The sequence below is a fragment of the Ursus americanus genome, chromosome 22 (genome assembly GCF_024610735.1).
Source record: "Ursus americanus isolate L20-20 chromosome 22, mUrsAme1.1.p, whole genome shotgun sequence".
Classification (NCBI taxonomy): domain Eukaryota; kingdom Metazoa; phylum Chordata; class Mammalia; order Carnivora; family Ursidae; genus Ursus; species Ursus americanus.
The window spans coordinates 20,877,606-20,905,024 of record NC_142148.1 but is presented as its reverse complement, the minus strand read 5'-3'; the positions used below and the strand labels follow the sequence as shown (position 1 = coordinate 20,905,024).

General features: G+C 40.2%; 1 protein-coding gene across 1 annotated transcript in view; it reads left to right on the top strand.

Annotated features, from left to right (window-relative positions):
• The window catches only part of RPRD1B (regulation of nuclear pre-mRNA domain containing 1B), a 51,294-nt gene that overhangs the window by 1,995 nt on the left and 21,880 nt on the right, over positions 1-27,419 (top strand). Inside the window, exons 2-6 of the mRNA XM_045804598.2 lie at positions 3,255-3,384; positions 10,787-10,920; positions 18,998-19,110; positions 20,858-20,984; positions 26,473-26,648. Coding sequence (XP_045660554.1) covers positions 3,255-3,384; positions 10,787-10,920; positions 18,998-19,110; positions 20,858-20,984; positions 26,473-26,648 — 680 coding nt within the window. The remainder of the gene's footprint in view (positions 1-3,254; positions 3,385-10,786; positions 10,921-18,997; positions 19,111-20,857; positions 20,985-26,472; positions 26,649-27,419) is intronic.

Below are 27,419 nucleotides of genomic sequence, written 5' to 3'. Positions count from 1 at the left end.
TTCCCCGCTCCACAAATATGTGCTGTTCTGAGATAGGGGTCCCCTTTGGGCAGTTGGGGGATAGAGCCTGGAGCCCCCAGATCCTCCTCCTTGTACCCTATTTGAGTTATGGAAAATAATAATTTAGAGAGTGCATTCATCTGTGAAGCTCCTTTAACCCTAATTTCATATGATCCTAATTTCATGGAACTTATGTTTTAAGGAGACCAGCATTATTATCTCCCATTTTATAGATGGGAATGTAAAGATACGGAGAGATTAAGTGCTTTGTTTAGGAGCATATAGCTGGAGCATCAGCCCAGCGCCTTCTGATGCCAAAATTTGTGCTTTCAAGTACCCAGTGCCTCAGTACCCTTTAATAAGTGAAGGTGATCATCTGACTCCAACCAAACCCATAGCCCTTTTGTTGATTAGAATTAGTCACTATATCCCACCCCATCCCACACTAATTTAGCATTTGTTTCATTCTTCCTACTTCTGTCTTTTTCACCAGATTTGTGTTCAGAGGAAGGGACTAGGTCTTGTTTCTTTGTAATGCCCATAGCATTTAGCATGGTGCCTTTTAACACAGCTTAAAAATAGGTTAGGACATCTCCAACGTCATTTCATGGTTGAGCAGAGGATCCAAACAGCACTACCTAATATAACTTTCTCTGAAATGTTTCATATCCATAACACCCAACAAGGTAGTCACTTGGCACATGTGGCTGTTGAGCACTTGAAATGTGTGACTAAGGAACTATAGTTTTAAATAATTGTGCTAGTTACAATTCAAGTGTTCAATAGCCATATGTGGCTAGTGGCTACCATATTGGATAGTGCCAAGGTGGAGCATGTTCTTCCAGGCATCAGGATACAGCTTCCTAATACCCAGGCTTCCTTCATGAACTGAGAATGCGCCCACACTGAAGTGGAAAAAGATTTTGTGCCCCTATGTTCAAATTGACTAGCTCCTTAGATTCTGGCCCACCCCGAGTCTTTAAAATGGACATTTCTATCTATGGTCAAGTCATTTTCCCTAAGATGTTTATAGACTATCTCTGAGTCGCCTTCAAAATATTTAGAGGGTTTAAGGAAATTATTATCATTATTCTTTGGTTAAATACTACTTTTATTCTTGGTGGGTTATTGTCTTTCAACTTTCTAGAAATAATTCTTAACTTATCCCTTTGGGCTCTGTCCTAGGTAGAACTTCCCTTCTTTATGGAGAATTTTCATGTAAAATACTCTTAGATGAATATTTTTCAGTAATACTTTTCTATTTTGGCCTGAATGCAGATAAATAGGCTTTTATTTTTTTTCCCCCAACTTTTTTAGATGTCAAAACCAGCTAAACAAGTTGAATTTTTTGGTCAACTAGTTGTATAAATTTTGCCTAATAACTATTCCATCCCATTTGGCATGAGCATAGGTAGGGGGTGAAAGGATCTATTATGTCGTATTGGAAAGACATCTGAATAAGTGAGTTGTCACCTGGGACTAGAGTAGAGGGTGTGAGTATTCAAGTGTTCTGGGCTTTGTCATATCACCTTTACACACGTGGTACTTATGTTGGCTTCAGGATGCTGGATGTAGAGGGATAAAGTTTGACCCTAAATAAATCCCCATTGCAAAGTTTGAGGATGGTGAAAATTAATTGGCATTGTAAGTAGTGAAAACTTTGGCTCTCTTGCCTCTTGGCTGTCATGTTTGCAGCACTGAAAAATGTTTCATGTCTTAATTGTCCACATTGACATTTTATATAGTGAATTCTGGGTTTTTTAACATAAAATATATGGCATTTGTAAAGCTTCGCTTAGTCATATTTCCTTTCTTGAAGTTCTGTTATACTTTTGAATCCACTAACTCATGGCATTATAGACTTGGTAGTTTTACTTGTTGCAACATCCCAGAACAAGGTTTGCTTTAAGAAAAGAAAAGCCTTTGCCATAATGATACCTTTGTAGCAACAGAATATTGTAACTATTGACACTTTTGATATGCTTTTGAATAATAATTAGAATAGTTAAAGATTAAATATTATCATCATTTAGCCATGTAAACTATGTTATTACCAAAAGGTTAATACAACTTAGGATATCCATATTTAATTTTACGAATACTTTAAGTCGTCATTTTAAACTATTACATGCTTTTAAAATCTTGTTTTTAACTTGGGTTATTCTTCTGTAGCTACCTTTAAAAATGTCACATCTTATGCCTGCTGTATCAGAATTTATACATGCTGTGTGCATTTCAAAAGAAACAAGTGGTTTCTGAGAGGAATAGAGTAAGGACTAGTTTTTCAGGTATGTAAAGGTTGATAATAAGGCTTGCCTTGAGTTTTTCAGGTATTTTAGCATTGGAGAAAACTTAGTGTTTTGGACTGTCTGATTGTATTCTTATTTATTTCTTTTAAAAGAAAACTGGGGCCAAAAATGATAGTGATGTAACTTTACAGTTGAGAAGTTATGTTCATAGAAGCCAGGAAATTCAGTAATGTTCCCCCAAGCAACTGTAACTCAGACATAGTGCATGAGGTTTTTATGGTTTAATATATGATGCCATATAGAGTAATAGGAAATACTACATTTAGTATGTATAAGAGAGAAGAATTATGGTTTTTGTGGGAGCCATAATTTTGCATATCCAGAATTCAGACATCTTTATATTTTCAATAATAATGTAGCATTAATATATATTTGTATTTGAGATAAATATCCATTGGTGCATTTAGAGATTTCTCTGGATTGTAGAGTTGATATCATTGACTGATGATGATTGTTATGGGAATGTTCAAAGAGAAATCTCAGTACAGGAACATAAATTACAGTAGTCTATTTTAAAATTGAAACCTGGCTCAGTTTTTTCATTCTGCAGTATTTGGTAATTAATAGTGAATTAAAAATGCTCCTCTTTGCAAAAGAATAAATGAGAACCTTGGTTTTAAAATGTCTTCTTGAGGATATTGAGTGCTTATCCTTTAGGAATTTTCTTTGGATTATCTTTCTTTTTACCATCAATTTTTCTGGTTGAAATATCACAGAAATGAAGATGGCCCATTCTTATTTTGTTTAGTTTTTCAAACTTGTATTCTCAAACCTGTTTTCTTAGTGATATCAATAAGTTAAGTTGTTGTTTCAAACATAAAGGAACCCTGATCTCAAGTAAATAATGCTTATCTTAATATCCTTTAGGAGTAGCTTAGGGCAGAAGAATTGTGGATTGAGAATTTCCTTGGTGTAAATTAAATTACCTTTTTTTCTCTTTTCCAGCCAAATCAAATAGAAAGCTTACTTTTCTGTACTTAGCCAATGATGTCATCCAAAACAGTAAAAGGAAAGGACCTGAATTCACTAGAGAATTTGAATCTGTCCTTGTGGATGCTTTTTCTCATGTTGCCAGGTATGTTGTCTGGTTTTTTTGTTTGGTTTGGTTTGCTATTTAAATGCATTACGCTTTCCTCCTTATTCTTTCCTTCTCTGGGAGAGCCTTTGCAAATTGACGACTTCATATTTTACAGGGGTGTGCTTTACAGGGTGTTGTAGAGGCCAAACTACAGTTTTATGTTTTGCTGGGCTCTTAAGAACCGTCTCAGATGTGTAAACATTTTGATGCATTGAAGGGATTGAGTCTAGCACTTGTAGAACATCTTTTTCCCTAGATCTATTCATTTATTGAATTCATTTCTTGAATATGGTGTTTTCCTTGGTTTGGCTGAGTTGTCTCATTAGTTTATGGTCAGAAAACAAAGCTAAATAGTACCAAGAAACATTCCAGTAACAAAATCTTAATAGCAGGGTATTAGTTGGTTATGCCTTCATTTTTACTTCTTTCCTTCTAGATGTCTCGTTTACTAAAAATAGTGGTCATTACTGTAACTGCAAAGATAATAATTATCAGTGTGGAAAGGCTATATCATATTAAATCTCTGCCACTATTGTGTTTTGTGAACAAGAAGACTAGAGCACAAAGCACACATGTAGCTAATATTACAGGAAATTCATTTGATTAAAACTTCTAGAAATCATTTTTATTTATTTAAAAACAAACTGCTTTTTTGTAGATACAAATTAGTTGCCCAGGAGGAGCAAAAAAAACTATTTTTCACTAGAATATTATTTAGTAAACATATAAGAAACATCTTTGCAAGAGGAGAGTGGGAAGGGCAAGAAAAGGAGACCAGTTGGTTAAACAAAATTGTTCTAAGATCTAAAGTATAAGTGAAAGGCCTCAAATGTGTAAATGAGTCCAGCATTCCATGACAGATTTGAGAAGTTTGAAGGAATAAAATGAAAAATCCAAAAGAAAGAAATGATATCTAGTTTTCTAGAGATGAGAAAGATGTTTGTCACCTATGTAGCTGGCCCTTACTTTTGATGAACATGGACACTGAAGAAGCAGAATGTATTCTGATCTTGAAACAATCCTGAATCCTTATAGCAGAGTAAGCTTAGAACAGACTGCGAGAATAGCTATCTCAAATCGGAGCCAGGCATTTTCTTGTTGAGGAGATGTAGTTCAGTTTCTTAGATTGTAGCTCTGCCTCCAGCAGTGTCCCAATGACCTTGGACATGTTACTTAGCTTTTACTAACGCTTTAGTTACAAGTTTCCTAACTGAAGTTGTTGTGGGGTGGAAGTACACCAGTCTGTTTTGAAACCACGTAGTACAGTGCTTGGTCCCCAGTCTTTGCTCAGTTATGGAAATATGCTAAATTCTAAACTTTGTGAAGAGAAGGACCATTTCCTTTTTGTTCTTCACTGTATCCCGGGCACCTAGTAAAGTGTCAGGCACAGAGCTGTCAGGTTACATAGCTTTAGGGAATACCGTTTATGTAGCCTTGATGTGATTGGTGTCTCAGGAGTTGGGCAACACTCTGGTCTGCCCTGGCATAGTAAGGATTCAGTAAATACTTGTTGAATGAATTAATTAGGGTATTGGAAATTGACTAAAATAATTTCCTATAGGGATAGCACACATAACATTTTTATTTAAAAATTGAACAATAATCGTTAACTGCCCTCCAAACCAGGAAAGGATAAGTAGAAAGTAGGAGAAGGGGAATGGGCAATACTGGGATTGAAAATACCTTTTCTACTTGGTGTAACATCTTAAAGCCTATCCAGGAGGCTCTGTAAAAATGTCTTGGCAGATTCGGTGGCATTATGGGGAAAGAAAACCTGGTCCTTTTCAATGAAAAAAAAAAAAAAGCTCTAATCCGCCCCCCCCCCCCTTTTTTTTCATTTTTCTTGTTCTTTGAGGTCCCTTTTGGGTGTTAGATTCAGGATCCCTGTGTTTCCAAGCCCTTTCCTCCCACCATTGTTAGAACAGAAAAGCCAGCTACTCCACTTCAATCCTTATGTACCTTATCCATAGTAAGAAGTACTCTGTGTGGTTTTCTGTGCCCAGTTGATGAATAAGGATAGTGGACCCATTAATATTGACCAAAATTGATTAGGAATCTTTTTATGGTAATTTCCTACCTCCTCCCTCATCCCCCTCCCCAAAAAAACTCCAAACAAACCTCTCAAGTCAGAGGAAACCACCAAGTTCATAGGTTAGATTTAATTTGAATAACAGTTTAATTAACTAGACTTTGGACTTTTTTCCCCACACAAATGCCTTCTTATTTTCTTCTGCGTTTGGAGATAGCAGTGCACTTTGTTTTTCATTGAACATATATTTGAGTGCCTTCCATGTGCCAAGTACTGATGCAGACAGCAGAGGAGCAGCAGTGAACAAGGCAGGCAAAGACAAATAGACGAGCAAGATACTTTCAGAGGGTGATAGTATGGATGTAATGAAATAGAATGACAATCTGGAGTGGGATCTCTTCTAGTGCGGTTAAGGAAGGCCTCTCTAAGAAAATGACATTTGAGGTAATCATGGGAAGTAGGAATAAACAGCTATTAAAAAGAACCAAAGGTAGAAATAATCCTGGCGTGTGAAGAAGATCATATTACCACACTGAAGGCCAGTGTGGTTAGAACAGTTGTGTTGAGCAAAGGGAAAAGCGGCATCAGTATAAGATCAGAGAGGTAGGCAGGTGTCAGTCACATACATCTTGTAAGCCTTGGGAGAGAGGGTTTTATTCTGATGGGATGTCAGCGATGGGTTTTAAGCAGGGGAACGATATAGTCCATCACATTGTTAAAAGGTCCCTGTGGCTTGGTGTGGAGAATGAATTATAAAAGCCAAGGGAGGGGCAGGGACTTGAGTATGAAGGGTATTACTCTACTACAGGCTAGAGATGACATTGGCTGGGACTCAGAGCAGTGAGAAGATAATAATAGCTTCCAGATATCAAATGTTTACTTTGTGAATGGATTTGCCTCACCTCCCCACGTAAGACTGATAGGATTTGTGGGAGTTGAGTGGGAACTGGTAGTGAAGGAAAAGAGAAATCAGATTATTTCTAGGTTTTTGACATGACTAAGTGGATGGCTGCTGGTGCTGTTTGCTGAGATGAAGTTTGGGAAAAGATGTGGTAGAGGAAGTCAGGAGTTTTGTTTTGGCCATGCTAAGTTTGAGGTGGCTACATATTCCAAGGGGGTGATGCCAGATAGGTAGGTGGATGAAATAGTCTGAAGCTCAGTAGGAAATTAATTTCTGGAGACATAAATTTGGAGTTATCACCATATACAAACTTATTTACTATTGTGTCATGGTTTCCCAAGGCCACGTCCAGGTTTGGTGACTTGTTAGGAGGACTCACAAGACTCACTGTATAGTTGTGCCTATGGCTGTGATTGATAACAGTGAAAGGATGCAAAGCAAAATCAGCAAAGGAAAAGGTGCATGGGCCGTAGTGCAGAGAAAACCATGTGTAAGCTTCCAAGAGTCCTCTCACAGTGGAGTCACACAAAGCATACTAAATTCCTCCATTTCTGAGCTATGACAACATGTATGAAGTGTCGTGTACCTGGAAAGCTCATTAGAGACTCAGTGCCCAGGGTTTTTATTGGCGTTGGCCATGTACCCTCTGCCAAAATTCCCAACTCTCAGCAGGTATTCAGCATAAATTATATTGTTTGCACAAACAGTTTAGGCACAGTAAACCACCCTGATTATCAGTTAGGAAATTGCAGGAACACTCCTGAAACCCAAGTTTCCAGATGCCAGCCAAGGGCCAGGCCTTTCTAAGGGTGGCAGTTTCAGGCTTGCTATGCTAACTCTTTTCTGCACAATTGGCAATGGAACATTTCTGCTCCAGTTTCACAGGAGGCTCTGTTGGAAGTGCTGGGGATATTTAGAAAGAATTCCTACCTTTAGTAGGCTTATCACAGGGCTGCCATGCATGGGATCAGACAAAAACACACAAATTATAGTGGGTATACCAAGGAAGTGCTGTTAGAACTACAGAGGAAGAAAAGACCCTCAAGCTAACTTGGCAAGGCCTCAGCTGACACTTCAAGCAGCAATTCTGTGTGTATAATACAGTTTATACTTTTCAGATCAGTTTTGCAGTGATTGAATTTATAATTAGAATTAAAAATGCATACTAAGTTGTGTTTGATATAAGTTATACTTGCTTATCATTTTCTGCTTATTCATTGATTAATGGCAAGGACTTTTTTGGTGTTTTTTTCACTTAAAGATTTTTCAGTTTAGAATGGAATTAGTGCAACCTGAAAAGATAGTTCTGTCTGTTATAAAACTATTTTATTGCTTTAGTTGTACCCAGTTCCAAGTGCTAATGGGACTTAAGTTCATTGGAGCTACTTGGGGCAAAACCTCATGAGTAAAACGATTTCTTGACTGTTGTATCTGTAGCTTTGAAACTTACCCAGCGGAACTTTGATTTACTCTATTGCTCCAGGAATTAGCCTGTCCTGGCTAATTACATTCACCAGTTAAACTAGAGCTCCTTTTCGGCTTTTGCCTTTAGTGTTAAAAGCCTTTTGAAAATGACTTTTGGTTATTACAGGTTTGTGTATCAGTTTCCATTGCATATAGTAATGTGGCTGAATCTGTACCCCAAATATTTAGTCTGCATCCTGTCCCTCCCTTAACTAATCCTTGGTAAGAATTTGTTGTCATGGATAGGTTTCTCTTGCTATTAAGTGAACAGAGAATTTGCAGAGAACAGGTTATATGTTAAAAGTTATCAGCCAGTTAAGTTCTGATTAGTTATGAAATGATTATACTAGTTAAAATTATTTTATTTCCTAAGTCATACATTCGATCTCATCAGAGACTTCCCATTACCTTCAGGATAAAGGCCACATACTTAATATGGTGTTCAGGGCCCTCGTAATCTAATTCCACCTTGTCCCTCCAGATTCTTCGCTATTTCCACATACTCCTTATATACTTAAGCCACCTGCATTACTCCCAACTTCTCCCTCTTCACCTTGTTCTCCTTTGGGGGTTCCATTCAAAGAAGAGGAGATAGCATGAGCAAAGGCACATGCATAAGACGGAGCAAGTTCTGAGCAGAAGCTACATATGGTTGAGTGCCCTGATTGGGGTGTAGAAAGAGAAGGGGCTGCTGGGTCAGGTCCTAGAGGTCAGGCCCTAGGCCTTGTTCTTTGTATTACAAGCACAGTATTTCATAAACCCCACTGAATGAATAGATGAGTGTTTAGCTGATGTCTGATATGAATGGCTTTGTTGTGGGAAGATGATTGTTGAAAGGTAACTAATTGTATGGCCTATCGAAATCTAACTAAAAATTTTCAAGAAAGATTACAAGGAGACCAATATTGTGCCTGTTCTAGGATGGGTAGCAGTAGGGGGGAGAGGACAAATCGCTGCTCCTGTGGAAGTTGCATTCACATGACAGAATATAAACAGTGAGTAAACTGAATAGCATATCAGAAGCTAAGTTGTATGGAGAAAAATTTTAGGGAGTAGGGAGTGTAATTTTAAATAGGGAGATTAGGAAGGGGTGCCTGAGCCATGCCACCATGTAAGGAAATGTGGTTCCAGGCAAAGTGAACTTTAAGTGCAAAGGCCCTAAGGCAAGAGGGCCAGGGTAACTAACTGTTGGGGAGCGAAGAAGGGAGAGGGTAGGGGAGGCCAGAGTAATAATGAACTGTGTTGAGAATGGCTTTGTAGGCTTTATTGGAACTTTGACTTTTATTCTGGGGGAGAATGGGAAGAACCATTGGAAGTTTTGAGCAAAAGAGTGACATAATCTGTCTTGACGCAACAATGTTTAAAGCTTGAGATTAGCTTGTAGGAGGGTAAGGGTGAAAGCAGGGAGACAGTAATCGGGCAAGAGATCATAGTGGCTTGGACCAGCTTGACAGCAGAGGAAGAGGTGAGAAGCAGTTTGTTTCTAGATATGTTTTGGAAGTGGAGTAAAAGTGTTTTTATCACCAATATCAAATAATTCAGTCATAGCTTTAAGTTTTATAAACTGCCATTGAAATTTTTTTTCCTATTTTCCCCTTCACCTCTGACTAAAAAAAAAGTTTGACCAAAAAAAAAAAATTGTGTGTACCCTGATTTAGTACTTTGACCCCAGTGCAGTGAAATTTGCCACTAATATTTCATAAATAATGCAGTTTGATCAGATGAAGCTGAACCCTCACGTTACCTCAAGTGTTAACATAAGTTTTAGAAAAGTGCCGTCAGGGCATACTTCCTTTGTACCTCTTTCTTCTTGAAGTTCCTGTTAAAGATCTTGGCTTAGAAACTAAGGTGTCAGGGTATCCCTTCTTGCTGGAAGTCATTCAGGGTAAGATCATTGACATCCAGACAGCTTTACAAACCTGAACAAGTCATAGTAACACCGTGGATGGTGAGGGAATTTGTTTTCCTTTCAGAAAGTCTTCCCACACTCTTCCACTTGCTGTCTTGACATTTTCCCATAAACAGCTGTTGCACACTGAGTGCTAGTTGTAGTTATCTCATTGGAAATACTGTTTCCAGAGTACAGTATGTCAGGAAGAAAACGGTGTAGCTTCTCTCAGATATAAATTACAAAGGGCTACATTATGCTCAGTGTCTTCTAAGATTACCCATTAGACACCTTTGTGAGAGTGGGGACTATGTGCCTCACCCAGAATGAAAATAATGACGAAGTAGTTAATTTAAGTTGAGATCAGTCTTGGTATATGTGTATGATTGTATTTATAAAACATGTAGAGGTGTTGGTGTGTTAGCATTGTTGGGTTGTGCTGAATTTATTCCCCATTTTTATTTTTATTTTTATTTTTTTAAAGATTTTATTTATTTGACAGAGAGAGAGAGACAGCCAGCGAGAGAGGGAACACAAGCAGGGGGAGTGGGAGAGGAAGAAGCAGGCTCATAGCGGAGGAGCCTGATGTGGGGCTCAATCCCATAACGCCGGGATCACACCCTGAGCCGAAGGCAGACACTTAACGACTGCGCCACCCAGGCGCCCCTCCCCGTTTTTAAACATTTGTTTTTTTTAAATCATTTTTTTCCTACCCTTGAAGGTTTTGGCCCCCTTTAATTCCCAGCAGAGTGTCTGGCACTACATTTTGATTAATGTCTTCTTGAAAAGCAAGTGGTCACATTTGAAATGATCAATTTTTGATAATTCCCTGCAACAATTAGTGATTGGCTTTTTGCCCTATTTGCCCCATCTTTCAAAGGAGATAAAGACAGATTACTTCTATAACATACTCCTCTGTCTTCCCTATGCACCACAGGAAGAATAGTTTCCGGTCAAATTTTGGGTATCTGTTTATCACAATGTGTATCTTACTCTTCCTTTTGTGTTTAAATATGTAAATCATTTAGTCAGTTGTTGCTGTTTTTAAAGTAGGTCTGTCCTAATTAAACACAAAAAATCTTAAGCTTATATCTATCTTTTCGTCTTTTCTGGGCAGAGAGGCAGATGAAGGCTGTAAAAAACCTTTAGAAAGATTGCTGAACATCTGGCAAGAAAGAAGTGTGTATGGCGGCGAGTTCATACAGCAGCTGAAGCTGTCTATGGAGGACTCCAAGAGCCCTCCCCCCAAAGGTAGAAACATCACCACATGTTTACAGCTCTTGGTCTTTGCCTACTTTCGAATCACATATGAAAAGCTGCAGTGGGGGTTGCTGTGAACCACCAGCGATTGTATGATTCTTCAGAGAGATGATCATAAACGATGGTGAGAATTTATGTAGTGCTCGCGGAGTGTAAGCCTGGTTCTGGTATTCATGCTCTTTATCATCTCACCCTTAACTTTTGCTGTGTATTCTCCTTGGCTCTCTTCTGCCTTGCAGAGAGTTTCCTTGCACAAGGGAAAGGAACAACAATGTCGTTTAGCTGTGGGGAACTAGGAGGCACCTTGGACTAAGATTTTGTCCTAGCCCTGCCACTGACTACTATGGGGTCTTGGATATGTCCCTTCACCCTTTTAGAGCTTGGTTTCATTAAATATTGATGTGGTTTGGGACGTACTTTTGACGTTTGTCAGCTTGCTGTCTACAATTGATTTTGGTCTTTACTGAACCCAGGATATCCTCCAGAAGTGTGTATGTGTATGAACCTCACCAAGTCGTCTTAAGAGTTTATGTTCTTTTCTTTCTTTAAAGAGGAGTAAGATCAAACATTGTTTGGTTCGTGGGTTTGTGGTTAGTTGCGGTTTAATTCTAGTTGGCACGACATGTTTCTGAGCTACAGATGTGATCTGACTGCACACGAGTTCATTGTCTGGAGGAACAAGTCTAAGTACTAATGTGGTACTCAGGACCCTTTATAATCTGAACTAGTTTACTTCTCCAGATTCTTCTGCGATTTCCTCATATACACTGTGGTCTTTGGCCATACTCAGCTCCCTTCTGGATGCTCTCAGGGTACCTCTTCCTTTGCGTCTTGTGTTACCTCTGCCTGAAACGTCCTCTGCTTTCACTGGGTGCTGAACTCCTTCTTTGGGAATGCTTTTCCCTGCCTGGTCTGGGCGCGTGTAGCCCTTCCCTCCGTGTTCCTCCGGTACTTTGTATATGCCTCTGCTGTAGCATTTAGCCATGGTTAGTTTACCTGATAGTATCATTCATTCAGCAACCCTTTATTGTATACCTTTCATGATCTCTTCCAGGTCTGAGTTTATATGCACTTTAAAGTGGGACAACTTTCCTGTAAAACTACAAGCTAGGGGCTGTATAAGAATGACATAAGTGCTTTCAGACTGCAGGTTGTTGCTGTTTTACTTAGAGAGTTGATGGGAAACAATTTCGAGGTCACCGGTGGTAGCTTCTGAAAAGCAAGGTGTTCCCTGCTTTAGATTCTGGTAGTGTTTGTATTGTGTCTTTTGGAGGTGTTCTGCACAGTGTTGGAGAATTATTCAGTATTCTTTACTCTTAGACTTCATTGGTAAACAGTGCTGATTTTTAAAAACACCTTTGGGCAAGCAGGAGAACTCTGAAAGACAATGTTGGAAGCTAAGCGTTGAATTCAATTCGACAAGCATTTGCCAGACGTGTGCTTTGAGTAGATGTATGCTTGATGCTGTAGGACTGAGCGGAGGGTGGGGAAATAGTTTTGCACTCAGGGAGCAGTCAGTCAGTTGGGGAGTTTGTGGCAGTGGTAGATTTGAAAGTAGCTCCCTTGGGTTTCCGATTTTTTTGAGCATGTAGACGTTAACAGCCGTTGAGGCAGTATTCTTCAGTGTGGAGGATAATGCTGATCTGAAGGTGATTTCTCTTTCTTTGTGCTGTAAAGATGGAAACACATACCAAAGGTTCGAACATGTGTCTTAGTCTCAGCTAACTCCGTCTGTCTCCTCACCGTCCTCTTTGGACCCGAATTATCGACATATTTTACCTCAATCCTTTCAAAATATTGATGAGTTCTCCAGAAGTTTATTTCCAAATTTAAATAGTTCTTTTTATATTTCAGCTTTGATTCATGGATATTTCTTTGTCTTAAGATAACTTGAGACTTTACCTTTGAAATAAAAATTTCCTGTGGAACTTTGTGGAGAATAAATGGGCTTAGGAATTTTGTTTTAGGAAAGTGGAACTTGGGTTTATATACCCGTTTCCCCATGTGTAAGACCCAGGTGTTATAAACTTGTCTCTATTCTTGGGCATACTCAAGCTGTCACTGGACTGAATGGAATTTCATTATTTACTTAAGTCACACATGGGTCACACAGTATCCTACACTTGTAGAAGGATTTAGAAAAGAAAGGTAGATAGATACAAAGGAAATAGCATTTATTGAGCATCTGTTATATACCAGCCTCTCTGTTGGCTGCTTTTCATGTAAACTTATTTTAGATTCTTACAACTCCTCTATGAATTTGGTATTATTTTCATATTTCAGATGAAGATACTAAGGCTTAAAAGGGTGTAGTAATTTCGTCCAAGTAGATATAATTAATAAGTGGAGAATTCACATTCTGGTCTATATGCCTGTGTTCTTTTCACCGTACTTTTTCCTGGAAGCACATGGATTCAGTAGATTTGAATTAGGATATGAATTCATGAGCAGGTCACAAACTTTCCTGGGCCTTAGTATAGTTAGTTTAGCTATTCTGGGCAAGGGTTTGAAACCAGGCTTCCAGAGTATGAATCCCAGCTCTGTCACTTCCAAGCTGTGTGACCTTGGGCATAACGTTAGACCTCTCTGAGCTTCAGGTTCTTCACTGTACCATGTGGCTATTGGTAGTAATACCTCACAGTGTTGTCCTAAGGATTACTTGATAACATAAGCAAGATGTTATTAATGAAATGACGATATGACATTTATTTGAGCCCGACCCCCTGTTTCTGATATCTCCTTTTCTTTTTTTTTTTTAAGTATATTCTTCTTTTCTTTTTTTTTTTTAAAGATTTTATTTATTTATTTGACAGAGATAGAGACAGCCAGCGAGAGAGGGAACACAAGCAGGGGGAGTGGGAGAGGAAGAAGCAGTCTCATAGCGGAGGAGCCCGATGTGGGACTGGATCCCATAACGCCGGGATCACGCCCTGAGCCGAAGGCAGACGCTTAACGACTGCGCCACCCAGGCGCCCCCTGATATCTCCTATTCTGAGTTTCTCACTGTGATCTAGTGGCAAGCATAGGAGGAGACTTATTAGTATTTTTAGTCCCCCAGATTTTGTGCAAGAGTAGAAGGTGCGGTGCTTAAGATCACGAGCTCTAGGCCCAGCTTCCCCAGTTTTAAGTCTGGAGCTGGCTACTCAGTTTGAGGCGGTACTGGTGAAGTGCTTTCAGAACGGTACGTCCAGCGCCAGACCTTGGATGTAGAGCTTTCTGTTTCCATGAGTAAAGTTTAATGTGCTCCTCTTAAAAGTTGCCTTTATTTTGCAGGGAGAAAACAAAGAATGGGGAGCTGTTGCAAACAATATTTCCTGATTTTTTTTCTCATTATAAAAATAAAGTCTGTGGGTTTTGGGTTTTTCCGTTTGTTTTTAATTTTTATTTATTTATTTATTTGTTTTCTTTTGTTTGTTTTTTAATCCCAGAAAATTTCAAGTGGATTCTTTGGAAGACCTAGCTTTACAGGTAGATGGCTGCATTTTATAAAGTGTTTGAGAGCCTTCAGGCCAACTTTTTGCCTTAAAGTTAATTTTGCAGTCTGCTGTAGTGTCTGAAATTCTACCACAGTCAGGTCTCCGAGAGGCATATTATAAATGTTTAGGGAACCAGGAGTACTTGAATGTTAGCCAAGTACAAGACCCCTAGAGACACAGGGACAGATTGGAGGATAGAATAGAGAGTGTACAATACGAGGACGGGCAGATTGGGGCCCCCCCATAGTGTTTGCCCTTCCTGTAAACAGAGTGGTTGAGTGAGTCAAAAAGCCAAGTATAAATGCTATGGTCAGAAGCCGAATTGATACTGGGAGGGTGCCTTGTCTTAAATTCAGTAATAGGAGTGGGACCGACAGATTTCTGAGGCTATTTTTAATAGCTGCCTGACTAGATGGAGAATGCTGGGCATTATAATTGCTAACTTTGTACAGATGAGTCAGGGGACAATTAACAGAGCAGGCTGTCCTGTTAGTGTAAACAGAGGCATTTGGTCATTTTTGGTACAGAGCTAGCGTCTTCCAAGCTCTGTGCCACCTCTGCTTTCAAGAAGTTTCCAACTCAGTCTGTTGATACTTTCCTAGGTATTATAGGGATATAAAGAAATAAGGTAATGTTTCTATCAGAGAAGTGAGGCCTGTGCCTGCTGGCGGCCATACAGCACAGCAAGGGCTGGCGTTGCGGGAGTAGAGGGAGGTGAAGGCTCAGGATGCTGCTGCCCTTACCACGGGTAGGCTTTGAGCTTAGGTGAACACTGTCAGATCATTAGAGGCCATTCCAGGTTTTTGAGTAGAGGCACAGTGGGCGATTCATTTCTTAAGAGTGTAGTCTAAGTTGGAAAAGGATCGACTAGAGGCAGGGAGACCAGTTGGGACAGTGGTCTGCATAAGGCATGGAAAAGGGCACGTTTCTGGTAGGAGGCAATGGGAAGGAACAGAAAGGAGAAATCTGTAAGATACATCTCAGACGTGTAGAATCTGCTGGAAGTTGGGACTTAAGAAGTGATTCTGGTGGTCTCCACGGCATTGTACTTGGAAGATGGGGCCAGTGGAAGTGTCCATAGTGTAAATAGGTAGCTCAGGAAAGGAGGAGCCTTATGGAGAAAATGATGAATAATTCATTTCCTTTGGGTTCTCCAAGTGGAAGTAGGCGAGAACTGAAGTAGGATGACAGTGGTTATCTCTTATTACACCCTCTTCCATCAGGATGGCAAAGGACAGAAATGGGCCTGCAATTATTTTCATTAGTTTGATTTCAGTCTTGTAAGGCTATGACTGAGCGCCAGTATGAAGTCGTAGAAAGTACTCCAGTTTAGGGGGCAGGAGTACTTTGGCTCTCGGGCCCAGACATACACTGATGAGCTCCTTGACTTTGGACAAACCACAGCCTATGGGCCTGGGTATACTAAAAAAAATGAGGTGGGGAAAGCAAAGATGCAGGTCTCTCTAAGGCCTTCCACTATCCAGATTCAGTGATTCTGAGGGTCCTGAGGTATTAAGTGGTGTGTGGTTTTTATATATAATAACTTGTGTATGAGAGTTTAAAACTGAAGGATTCAAGTTTTGTAATTTTTCTACCTTCTTTAGTGTATTCAGTTATTTCACCGAGCACTGTTCTAGGTGCTTGGAAGTGAACAAAAAATATTAAAATTTTTTTGCTTATGTGCTTATATTTTAGTGGTTACTCCTAACGCATGGCCACTTTGATGCTTTGTGGTGACTAAGTGTCTATGAGGGTCATACCACACACTGCACATTAATTAGGCAGCTAGTGTGTGCTAAGTACTGTTAGATTGTTCATATGTAAATTATATACTGTTAGATTTTTCTGTTTTACAAATATAACAGTCCTTGTTTTGCATAGTGCAGGACAGTAAAAATGACTGTAAGCCGCAACCATGCAAAGTGATCTTTATATCAAGGGGAAAAGTTATGATTATTCTATGACTTTTAAAATTTTTTTATCAAAGAATTGAAAACTCACTGTTGATTCCAAATCTATAGGGAACAAAAAAGACAGTAACGCTAATAGTTACCTAGCATGCTAGAACATAAAACATTAGAAACATTGAGAATTAAAGGGTTCTCTTTCTTTGTAATGAACTTCACAAGAGGGGTTTGACCAGAGCTTGCCTTCTTGAGTAATCCATGGTATGGAGCAAGCATCCTCAAAGTTTGGATCAGCTTTCGGCAGTTTACCCTTAGTGTTCTCTGTGTCGTGAGGTATGTTGGAAAGTTCCTATGAGATGAAGAGTTTCGTCAGCATCGCTTCCTCTGGGACACGGTCGTCCTTGTCATCACAACCGATTTCTTCACTTATGTTGATAAGTTGGCTTTCACCAGGTGATTCCGGCTGCAGACCTAGAGTTTCTGGAAGGGTGTGGCAGTGCCATTGTCCCTTTGGCCAGCTGTGTCTTCTGCAGCTCCCTTTACGTTCCGTTCGCTTCTAGCATGAGCTTTAGTTTTGGTTTCTGGGCTGTTCTTTCATCTTCGTCATTTTCAGTCAGTTCCCTGTTTTGATTATTCATTTTTATGAAATGTCATGTGAATTTGATCCCCGGGAGACAACACAACCAAACACTTTGCTATTTGTGTGTGAACTGAAATAACAGCTGTGCAGTGACCAACCAGTGACCTGAAAGAAGTGATGTGGTCACTGATCATGATGCATTCTGTTATTTACACAGTGATTTGTGGACTGAAGTTAGCAGCGAAGTTTGTTCTTTATGCAGTTACTCAGAGTGAATATGCCACAGTAACTGAAGTTTGAACCCTGGTGTCGGGGACGGGGAGTGGGGACTGGTGGTGTTTAAACCTTGGTAACAAATCTGTGCATGATAGACTCTTGCAGAGTGAGGGCTGCCTTGATGCAAATGTTGCTGGTTTTCTTTATTTAGTAGAACAGAGGAACAAAAGCGTTAAGAAAAAATAAAACCCATGATACTGACTTGGCTTTCACGTCAAGCATAGTTTGGTCAGTTAATGTGTAAGGTAGGAACAGGAACTACATCCTTGGTTCCAGGAGAAGATGTTTAATTAAACAAGAAGTGTACGTTATTCTGTGTATAACTCACAGAGTTCTGAGGCAGGTGCGTGGTGACCCCCCTTTGACAGATGAGAGAGTGTGTGCTGCTGAGGAATTTGACTACAGTGGGAACAGCACAGATTTTTTAAAGTCCTACCTTCAGACCAGTATTGAACTTCTCGGGGCCTCCATTTTCTCACCTGCAAGCCGGAGAGTTGCCTGAAGGACTAAATGTACAGAAACTGTTGCCGTGCCTGGCACATGTTACCATCATTTCCTTACTCTCCAAGCCTGAAGATGTTTGGCATTTATTTTGTATCGTCCAGTTTGATACAAAGGGAATGATTTTGGAATGGGCACATTTATCATAGCCATTTAAAAGCATACAATCCAGATAATAAATGTAACTCGTTTGCCTCAAAAGTGGTTAATTTTAAAATAGTGACTTAAGTAACTTCTCTCAGTTGTATCAGTGATATTTCTCAGCAATGCTTATTTTTAATTTGAAGGTAAAGTAAAGGTTTGTTTTGTTTCTAAAGGGAGGGTTTAAAGGACAAGATGTGTAGAATTTTGTGTGTGAACTGACACAATTTTATTGATAGGTTTCTCTCTTCTACACGTTTTCCCTGTCTGAAATTAGACTGTTCCTATGAAACATCTCCTGAACTGGAATGGCAGAAAGTGAAGAAGCAGTTACCATTAATTTATATGGAAAAATTTTTGAGCATTCCCAGACCCCAAAAATAACCTCTCTCAGGCTTTTCTGATACCTTAGGCCACATCTTGCTAACAGATGCACAGAATAAATCGAGATAAAGCGCAGATGCTCATAGATAGAGCTCAAAGCTCTGGTGGCTTGATGCTGAGAGGCTGAGTGTAGTCGCTGGGAAGGAGCTTGGCAGGGCCGCTCTGGCTGCATGGGGTGCATGCTGTCTCTGTAACCACTCCCTGCGAAACACATGCTGACCACTATTTTCACTTTGTGCCTTTCTTTGTGAAAGTGAAAATCCTCTTTGAATTTCTTTTGGTTAGTAAAAACAGGTACTATTACTGTAGGTCTTTCATAAAAGCAAGCTTTAGAATAGCGAGGAATACCTGTTCTTATTTTTTGAAATTATTCTACAAAGTGTAATTATTTTATGTGCTGTGTATTTTCTGCAAACCCTCCCATACATTGGCTTGCTTCATTATATTGTGTCATGGGTTTCTTACCACTTTGCTTCTCTTGTGAACTTTTATTTTTAAGAGATAGCCTTTTTAATTAAATGTGTTTAGTTTGGTAAGTTTCATTTTTAGGTGCTTGTTTTTGGTAGTATTTTTCCAATGAGTCAATCTGAGATGACAGACCTGAGACCATTTTTGACTCTTCAGTAATATAGGGAATGACCACCAGTTTAAAATAACTAGCATATAGGTTAACGTTAAGCCATCTTTGGAAATGTACACCCCTTTTGCCCTTTTTTTGCATGTGACCCATTGTGCACAGCATTTTGACTCTTACCTACACAGTCTCTCGTGACCCAAATTTGTGCCCTTTTTCTTCCCTCTAGCAACAGAGGAGAAGAAATCTCTGAAGCGAACTTTTCAGCAGATACAAGAGGAGGAGGATGATGACTACCCTGGAAGCTACTCTCCCCAAGATCCTTCTGCAGGTCCCCTCTTGGTATGTCAGGACTCCCAGAGAGTAGGACACAGTGGCTTGGTGGAGGGAGCGCTAGTTGAAGATTATGGCCACAGGGTGGCGCCAGGGACCAATAGTACGGAATCACCGGAGGGCAGCTCTTAGGGCGCTGGGTGCAAGATCCACCCAGTGAAGCTTGCCAGATAGCAGGCTTGCCTTTGTCTTTGCATGCCGTGAGTCCGGATGGATTTATGTGTTAAATAGTATTTGGACTTGGCTTTGTTTCACTCCTAGGACTTGAAAATATTCTCAAAAAGTAGATTTTTGTGAAAGAGAAGATAATGCTACAAAGACATTTGAATGTCCTCTGCCATGGCTTTTCTTCTATAGATAGCGTGGTTATTTTATATAAACAGACAACTCATTAGTTTCTAGGATAGTCTGTTTGGCAATAGCAAATTTGCTACACTCTCACCTATTTACATATTAAAATGGAGCTGAGTTTTTAATTATATGCGTTGTTTAGCTCTTCATATAAATTAGCTCGTGAGCTCTGTGTGATTAATTTTTGCTGTTTATTTACTTAACTAATTTACTTTATTTACTTTACTTACCGTTAAAGAAAGTGAGGCTCAAAGAGGGATTAAGTAACTTGCCCAGTGTCTTAATTGGAATCTGGGCCTGACTAACCTCAGAGACCGTGCTCATTACTGAGTTACATGCCCTCTCATTTTGCCTAAAACAGTTTTACCTTATTTTACATGGGTGTGGCTAAGGCCCGTGTAAATAGGAAACATGTCTGGTTTGTGTTACTTTTAGATGTTGAATTAGATGGTGGGTTAAGTGAAAACAGTATTAGACCATATAGCTTTGTATTTAAAAACTTCTAAGAGGCCAGCCTAAATTATTCACTTTTAGGATAACTGAACTACTGTCTGCATTGCCAGTTACTCCTGGGTCATTATGGACTGGTGAACCTGTCAGTATTTGTTGTTTTCTGATGATTTTTTTTTTTTTTTTTAGATTTTATTTATTTATTTTAGAGAGAGAGCAAGCGAGCACAAGCAGGGGGAGGGGCAGGCAGAGGGAGAAGCAGACTCCCCACTGAGCAATGAGCCCGTTGTGGGACTTGATCCCAGGACCCTGGGATAATGATGAGCTGAAGGGAGAGGCTTAACCGACTGAGCTACCCAGGCATCCCATTTTGTGATGATTTGAAATTACCCTTTTTAGTGTACAAAGTATGCATTCTTGGTTTGCTCTTTTCCTTGTCTTTTTCCCCTTTGTTTGTAATTAATGAGTTTGACACATTTAATTTGGAGAGTGGCTCCCAAAATGGAAACTGTCATCTTTGTGACACTCATTTGGTAAAGCAAATCCAAGGAAGACTTGAAGTAGGCAGTGTCGTTTCATTTAATCAGTCAGCACACAGTTGTTCAACATCTGAAACATGTGCCCTTTATGCTATACTAAGCGATATGAACCAGGCTCCTTTTTTTAAGTTGCCAAAAACGTGCTCTTTTAAAAAGTTTTTTTTTTTTCAGGTTATGTAGAATTTCTCCATGTTCTGCTATTGACCTAGAAAAATTAACTTTGTACATTCTCTTAGAATCCATCATCTAATCCAATCACTAACCTCAGTATAGGCTCTGGTATTTAGGGCAATGTTTTTGTAAATGTCAGGAGTGATCATTTTTAGAATTTTCCTCCACCTCATTTAATTCTGGCTAACTTTCTTTAAATTCCATATGTCTTAATGGACAGTGTTGTTTGTGCTTTCATTGTACAGACTGAGGAACTGATCAAAGCTTTGCAGGACCTGGAAAATGCTGCATCAGGGGATGCTACTGTCCGGCAGAAGATTGCTTCTTTGCCCCAGGAAGTGCAAGATGTTTCTCTGTTGGAAAAAATAACAGGTGAGAAGGTAGAGTTTGGGTGAAAGGTGAGGGAAGAGGGACATTTCTCTAATGCATCAAACCCTAGGACATGCTTACGTCTGCAGATACAGACTTCTTCAATGTGGTATTGGGTTTTGCAAACAGCAAAGCTGTTGAGACAGTCCATGCTTCAATGGTGATTCTAGGAACTATGCAGAAATGCCGGCATGCCACAGTCTGTGGCACTCTTAAGTAAGGTCTGTTGAAAACGCAGGGCACATTGTGTATGCGATGTGGGGGGCAGGAGAGAAGACATTAAATTCATGCTCCTCTTACTAAAAAAAATGATGATTCAGTGTTGTGTGATTTACACGCTGTACCCAGACATACCCCATAGACGATAGTGCCTTTGATGCCAAGGACGCCAGGTGCGTATTGTTAGTCATGTCATCATGCCCTCTTGATGATCACCTCCAGTTAAACAGGGAGGGACACAGAACATTATTCCTGTTTTATGCATGGAAACTGCAAGGAAGGAGTGAAGCACGAGCTAATATTTATAGAGAATGCTCTGTGCCAGATACTTCTACTCTTCCTGATAACCTTTTGAGATCACTGACTATATCCCCATATTGCATAGAAGGAAATTGAGTCTTTGAGAGGTTAGGTGTCTTCAAGCAAGACTGTCAGCTCCATTTTCCTCACAGCATTTGCTCACTTCATGTCTCTGTGTCCCATTTTGGTAATTCTTGCAGTATGTCGAACTTTCTATTATATTTGTTACGATGACCTGTGATCAGTGATTAGGACTCACTGAAAGTTCAGGTGACAGCATTTTTTGGCAACAAAGTATTTTTTGATTACAGCGTATACAGTTCTTTTTAGACGTAATGTTCTCCCACCCTTAGTAGAACAATATAGTGTAACCATAGCTTCTGTATGCATTGGGAAACCAAAAAACTTATTTGACTCCTTTATTGCGACGTGTGCTTTATTGCAGTGGTCTGGAACTGAACCTGCAGTATCTCCGAGGCACACCTGTATTTTAAAGGTGTTTGGGGAAAACCTTTCTGATGACCTTTGATCAGAGGCCCCCCAAGATTAGGAAGCAAGCCATGAGGATATCTGAGGGAAGGAAGTGCCACCCAGGCAGAGGGTACAGTCCAAATAAAGACTGCAGGTTGGGAGTGTGCTTAGCTGCAGGACTCAACGTGGAGGCTGTCTAAATCCTACAGGCAGCATTTGGGCTCACTCCTACCTCCCCAGCTCCAGCACTTGGACCCTACTAGATCTAACAGTCTGTTAATCCTTCCACCTTTTCTCCGCCTCCACTCCCCTCTGGCCTTACTTTCTTCTCTACTTTGCACAGAGTCTTTATAATCACTCCCTTACATACACCCTCAGTCTGTTTTTCTCTTTCCTCTTCACTGTAGTCTTCTGGCAAAACCCCAGCTTTTCTCTTGGCTAAGTCCAACTTTTGAGGTTATTACAATGATCAACTCATTTATTGCTACTATCAGAATCATAGTCTGTAAAAATTGGGAGCAAATTAACATAAAGCTAGCAGTGTATGTGATTTTATTTTTCTCTTTTCACTGACCTAAAGGTCTCATGTCTCATAGCCTTTTTTTTTTTTAAGATATATTTATTTATTTGCATTAGAAAGAGAGTGCAGGGTAGGGGGCACAGAGGAAGAAGGAGAGAGAATTTTGAGCAGATTTCCCGCTGAGCCCGACATCAGGCTCGATCCTGTGACCCTGAGATCATGACCTAAATCAAGAGTCGGACCTTAAGTAACTGAGCCACATGAGCACCCCACTTTTTTAAAATTAATAAAAAATTCATTTTGATTTTTAATTGCAATAAAATACACCTAATTTATGATCTTAACCATTTTTAAGTGTAGTTTCAGAAGCACTAAGTACATTCACATTATTGCACAACCAGTTTCCAAAACTCTTTTCGTCTTTGCGAAACTAAAACTTTATACCCATTTAATAACAATTCCTTTCCCCCTCTCGGCCACCATTCCTAAATCCAGCTTTTCCTCTGTTCTTTCCTGGACCTGCACAGCTGAGTGTGGCTGGGAAAAACGAATAACACACAGAGGCTGACTTTTCTTCCTACTTCTGTGGTGAACGTACCGTTTTCTAAATCAGCTCCCTACCTGTTCGTTAGCCCTGTTCCTTCTCACTACTCAAGGACATTGCTCCAACAATTGTCCATTTTTTCCCTCTACTGGCTCATTCTGCACAGCATAAAAACGTGTACTTTTTTCCATGTGGGAAAAACTTTTTTTCTTGACCCATATGTTCCTCTAGTTACTGCCTTATTTCTCTGTTCTTTGTAATAAAACATAAATAGATTGCCTGTGCTCATTTGTCTCCCTTTCCCCTCTTCCCATTTTCTTTTGGTTCCACTTTACTGAAGCTGCTCTTATCAGTGTTGTTGATGACTTCCATGTTGCTAAATTCAGTGGTCAATTTTTGCCCAATCTTCACTTGTGGTCATCGTAACTTGATCTTAGTAACATTTGGCCCAGTTGGTCATTTCTTCTGATTTGGTGCAGTAGACAGAATAGTAATACCCCTTACCCACCCAGACATCGTGTCCTAATCCCCAGAACCTGTAAATATGTGATCTTACACAGCAGAAGGGACCTTACAGATGCAATGAAGTTATGGATCTTGAGGTGGGGGAGGAGTATCCTGCATGATTCAGGTGGGTCCCATCTAGTCACAGGGTCCTTCTGAGAGGAGGCCGGAGGGCAGTAGTCAGAGGAGGAGATAGGACCCTGGAAACAGTCTTTGGAGAGGTACATTTTGAAGATAGTGGAGGAGGCCATGATAATAAATACTAAGATAATACATTTGTGTTAATTTCAGCCACTGAATTGGTGGTAAATTTGTAGCAGCAGCAGCAGCAGCAGGAAAGTAGGACTCTATCCTAGCTTTCCTCTCCTCCCTCTAGCTGTGGCGCTTTAGTCTCCTTGCGGGTTTTTTCACTCCTTTTACCTCTTAATGTTGAGTATTTAGCGCTCTTCTCTAGTAGTTTCACTGACAGTTCCTCTTATCCAGTTTGATGACTTTGAATAACAATTTTTAGGCTAATGATTCCCTAATTTATGTTTCTAGTATTGACTTGTCACTTGAACTTGAGACCCATACATCCAGCCTTCTGCTTAGTGTTACTTGTTGGCTGTCTCAAAACCATTTCAGACTTGACCTGTCTCAAACCAAACTTGTCATCTTCTCTCCAAAATTCATTGCTCTCACGGTCTTCCCCTTACCAGTAGATGACCCCTCATCATTCCTGTTGATCAGGACCGAAACCAGTATCTGACCCCAGTATCTGATATTCTCACCACTTCCACTGCTACTACCTGGTGCAAGTCACCAACATCTTCACTGGGATTATTGCAGTCATTTCCCTTTGGTCTCCTTGCTTCCTCCTTATCTCCCACTCCCAGCCATCACTCTGTCCTCCACATAACTAGAGTAACCCGAGTGATCTGTTCAAATGGAAGTTGGACCATGTGCCCTCTGCTCAGAGCACTCCAGTTCTATGGGCTCCTTACCAGGCACTTGCCCCTTCTACGGCTTTGCACTTGCCGTTCCCTTTGCTTGGAACGATCTTCCCCAGATAGTGACATTTATGTGGCTTGTTCTCACACTTTTTCCACACCTCGGTTTATATACCACCTCAGTGAAGCCTACCCTGACCACCACATTCTCCCTCTGAATGTCCCATGCTTTCTCCTCTGCCTTTTTTTCTCTAGAATTCTGATCTTCATCTGATAAACAAGTAAAATGTAGCATATTGTTTCTCTTCTTACCTGAGAATGTAAACTCCTGGGGGCAGAGAGTTTTTGTCCTTTGTGTTCCCTGCTGCTCTGAGAGTCTAGAATGGTGTTGGGAATAATAGGAGTCCACATATTTATTCAGCTAACTGGAAGGTTTGGTGCATAGCAGTCTGATTGGAGTGGGTTAAATGACAGTGGTAGGAAAAGAGGTGGGTACCGGGAGAATGGTCAGCTCTTCTGAGGAGTTCTGTAAAGGAGGCAAGGAAATGGGGCAATAGCTAGAGAGTGACATGGGGGCAGAAGGTAGAGCAGCATGTTTGTATGCTGATGACAGTGTTGGCGGAGGAAGAGAAAGAAGTTGAGAGGTGTGGGGAAGCACAAGGGACAGTCACAGCCGCAGAATCTTGGAGTGAACAAGAGGGAATGGGATGCCCTTGCTCTTGGCTTCAAAGCAGTGATCTCTTGACCCTTAAAGGCCTTTTTGAAAATGCTATATACATATTAGAGCTCTAATTTCACCAGACCCACATGAAATTAATTTTATCAGTTCTTTTCTAACACAGTTCGTCCTTTTGTCGCTTCCCCTCATTTCCTCACGTTGAGCCTTGTTCATCTCCTCTTTTCCAAGGATATCCTTTCTTTTTTTTTTTAAAGATTTTATTTATTTATTTGACAGAGATAGAGACAGCCAGTGAGAGAGGGAACACAAGCAGGGGGAGTGGGAGAGGAAGAAGCAGGCTCATAGCAGAGGAGCCTGATGTGGGGCTCGATCCCATAACGCCGGTATCACGCCCTGAGCCGAAGGCAGACGCTTAACCACTGTGCCACCCAGGCGCCCCCCCAAGGATATCCTTTCTTATACTTTGATACTTCACAGTTTTTTTCCCAAACAGTGAGTTACAACCCACTAATTGGATGGGAAATCAGTCTGGTAGGTAATGACCAAAATTTATTTATTTAATTAATAAACAAACAAACAAACAAACCCAGAATAGAAGATGGAACGCTTTGCACATAGAAAGGATTAGTATTGTTTTATGAAACTTCTATTTCTTTTTATGTGTTTGCATAAAGTGTATTTCTTACCATGGGTCATGCTTAAAGAATTTGGAAGAAGTCTGTTCTCATCAGACCCTATATTTTGTTGAATGGAAGAAGAGAGCTCCTACCCAGGTTCAAGGCTGACATGGTATCAGTCCTGTTATAAGGTCCGTTTTAGAGACATGGTTTTGAGTCCCAACTCCTCTGCTAACCACATGGTATTGAACCTGTCCTATAGCTTTTATTTGGTCTTAGTTTCTACACCCAAGAAATGAGTGCTTGCTTTTGTATTTCAGAAGACCGTGCAAAGAATACTTAAAATAATACGAAAGCGCTTTCAAAATTCTCAAAGGCACAGAAAAATTATTTCACATCCGACCTTAAGTATCTCTGTTTGCTTTATTTGTAGAGCTTTTGCAGGAATAGGCATTTAGAAATCCTTTGCAAGATTCCCCTCCTTGTACAATTGCCTCACTTCAGGCAATTCAGAGGTGTCCTTTCTTATTAACAGGAGTGAGCGCCTTTGGATTTCTCTGTCAGCCAGTCCATTGTTCGTCTACAGGTTCTGGCTTATACTTGGACTCTGCATTGAGAGAGAAACTGCGAACCTCCCCCAGAAATGTTTGCAATCATGCCTGTGTGATTTCTATATTGTCTCTGTTTTTTGTTCTCATTTGTACATAGACAAAGAGGCAGCTGAACGTCTTTCAAAAACAGTAGATGAAGCATGTCTGTTACTAGCAGAATATAACGGGCGTCTGGCGGCAGAACTGGAAGACCGGCGCCAGCTGGCTCGGATGCTGGTGGAGTACACCCAGAACCAGAAAGATGTTTTGTCAGAAAAGGAGAAAAAACTAGAAGTGAGTACATGGTGAGGCAGACCCAGACTGCCCACATTTCCCTTCCTATAGTCCACAGTAGGAGGTTTCTTTATGCTTTCATTAACACATTTTTTTGTCTGATGAGATTGAGAACATCCATCAGATACTGTGATCATTTGAACCAAGGTAAAAATGGAAGTCCTGTTTTTGTGTGTCTAAGAAAGAACAAACCGGAATGTAAGAAACAATGAAACCTTAAAGCATTTAGGATCTTAATTGTAAGTTGAGGTACAAAAAGAACAGGTGGGTGACAGAACTGAAGCATGTGTATTTGGTGGTATTTGGAAAATACTTAACATTGTCTTTCTTTTAGATTATTTTGAGATTTATTTCTGACTTGTATCCATGGTTAAGGCCAGTAAGTAGTCTGCGTCTAAGCTCTGTCTGCAATCAGTTCTAAAATTTCACACTAATGTTTATGGAGTCCAGTTCTCAAACTGTTGAGAAGGAACTACTTTCTACCCTGAGTTGACATTAGTCTGAATGAATGCCTTTGGGAGGGGCTTTAGAACTAGTTCCTAGCCATGCATTTATTTGGCTTCTTAATTAAGTACACAGTGGTTTAACATCAGTGCTTGCTTAACACAGCCAGCAGTGTGGACATTTGGGAATCTTTGCTTGCCCTAAGCTGTTAGCGGTTTCAGAGGTGAGGGCAGTTTTGAGTCAGACAGTCAGTTATATATCACAGGAAGCACCAGAGTAGGTAAGGGAGGGAGGGGATAGTTTCCCTCCCCACCCCAGCACTCAAGA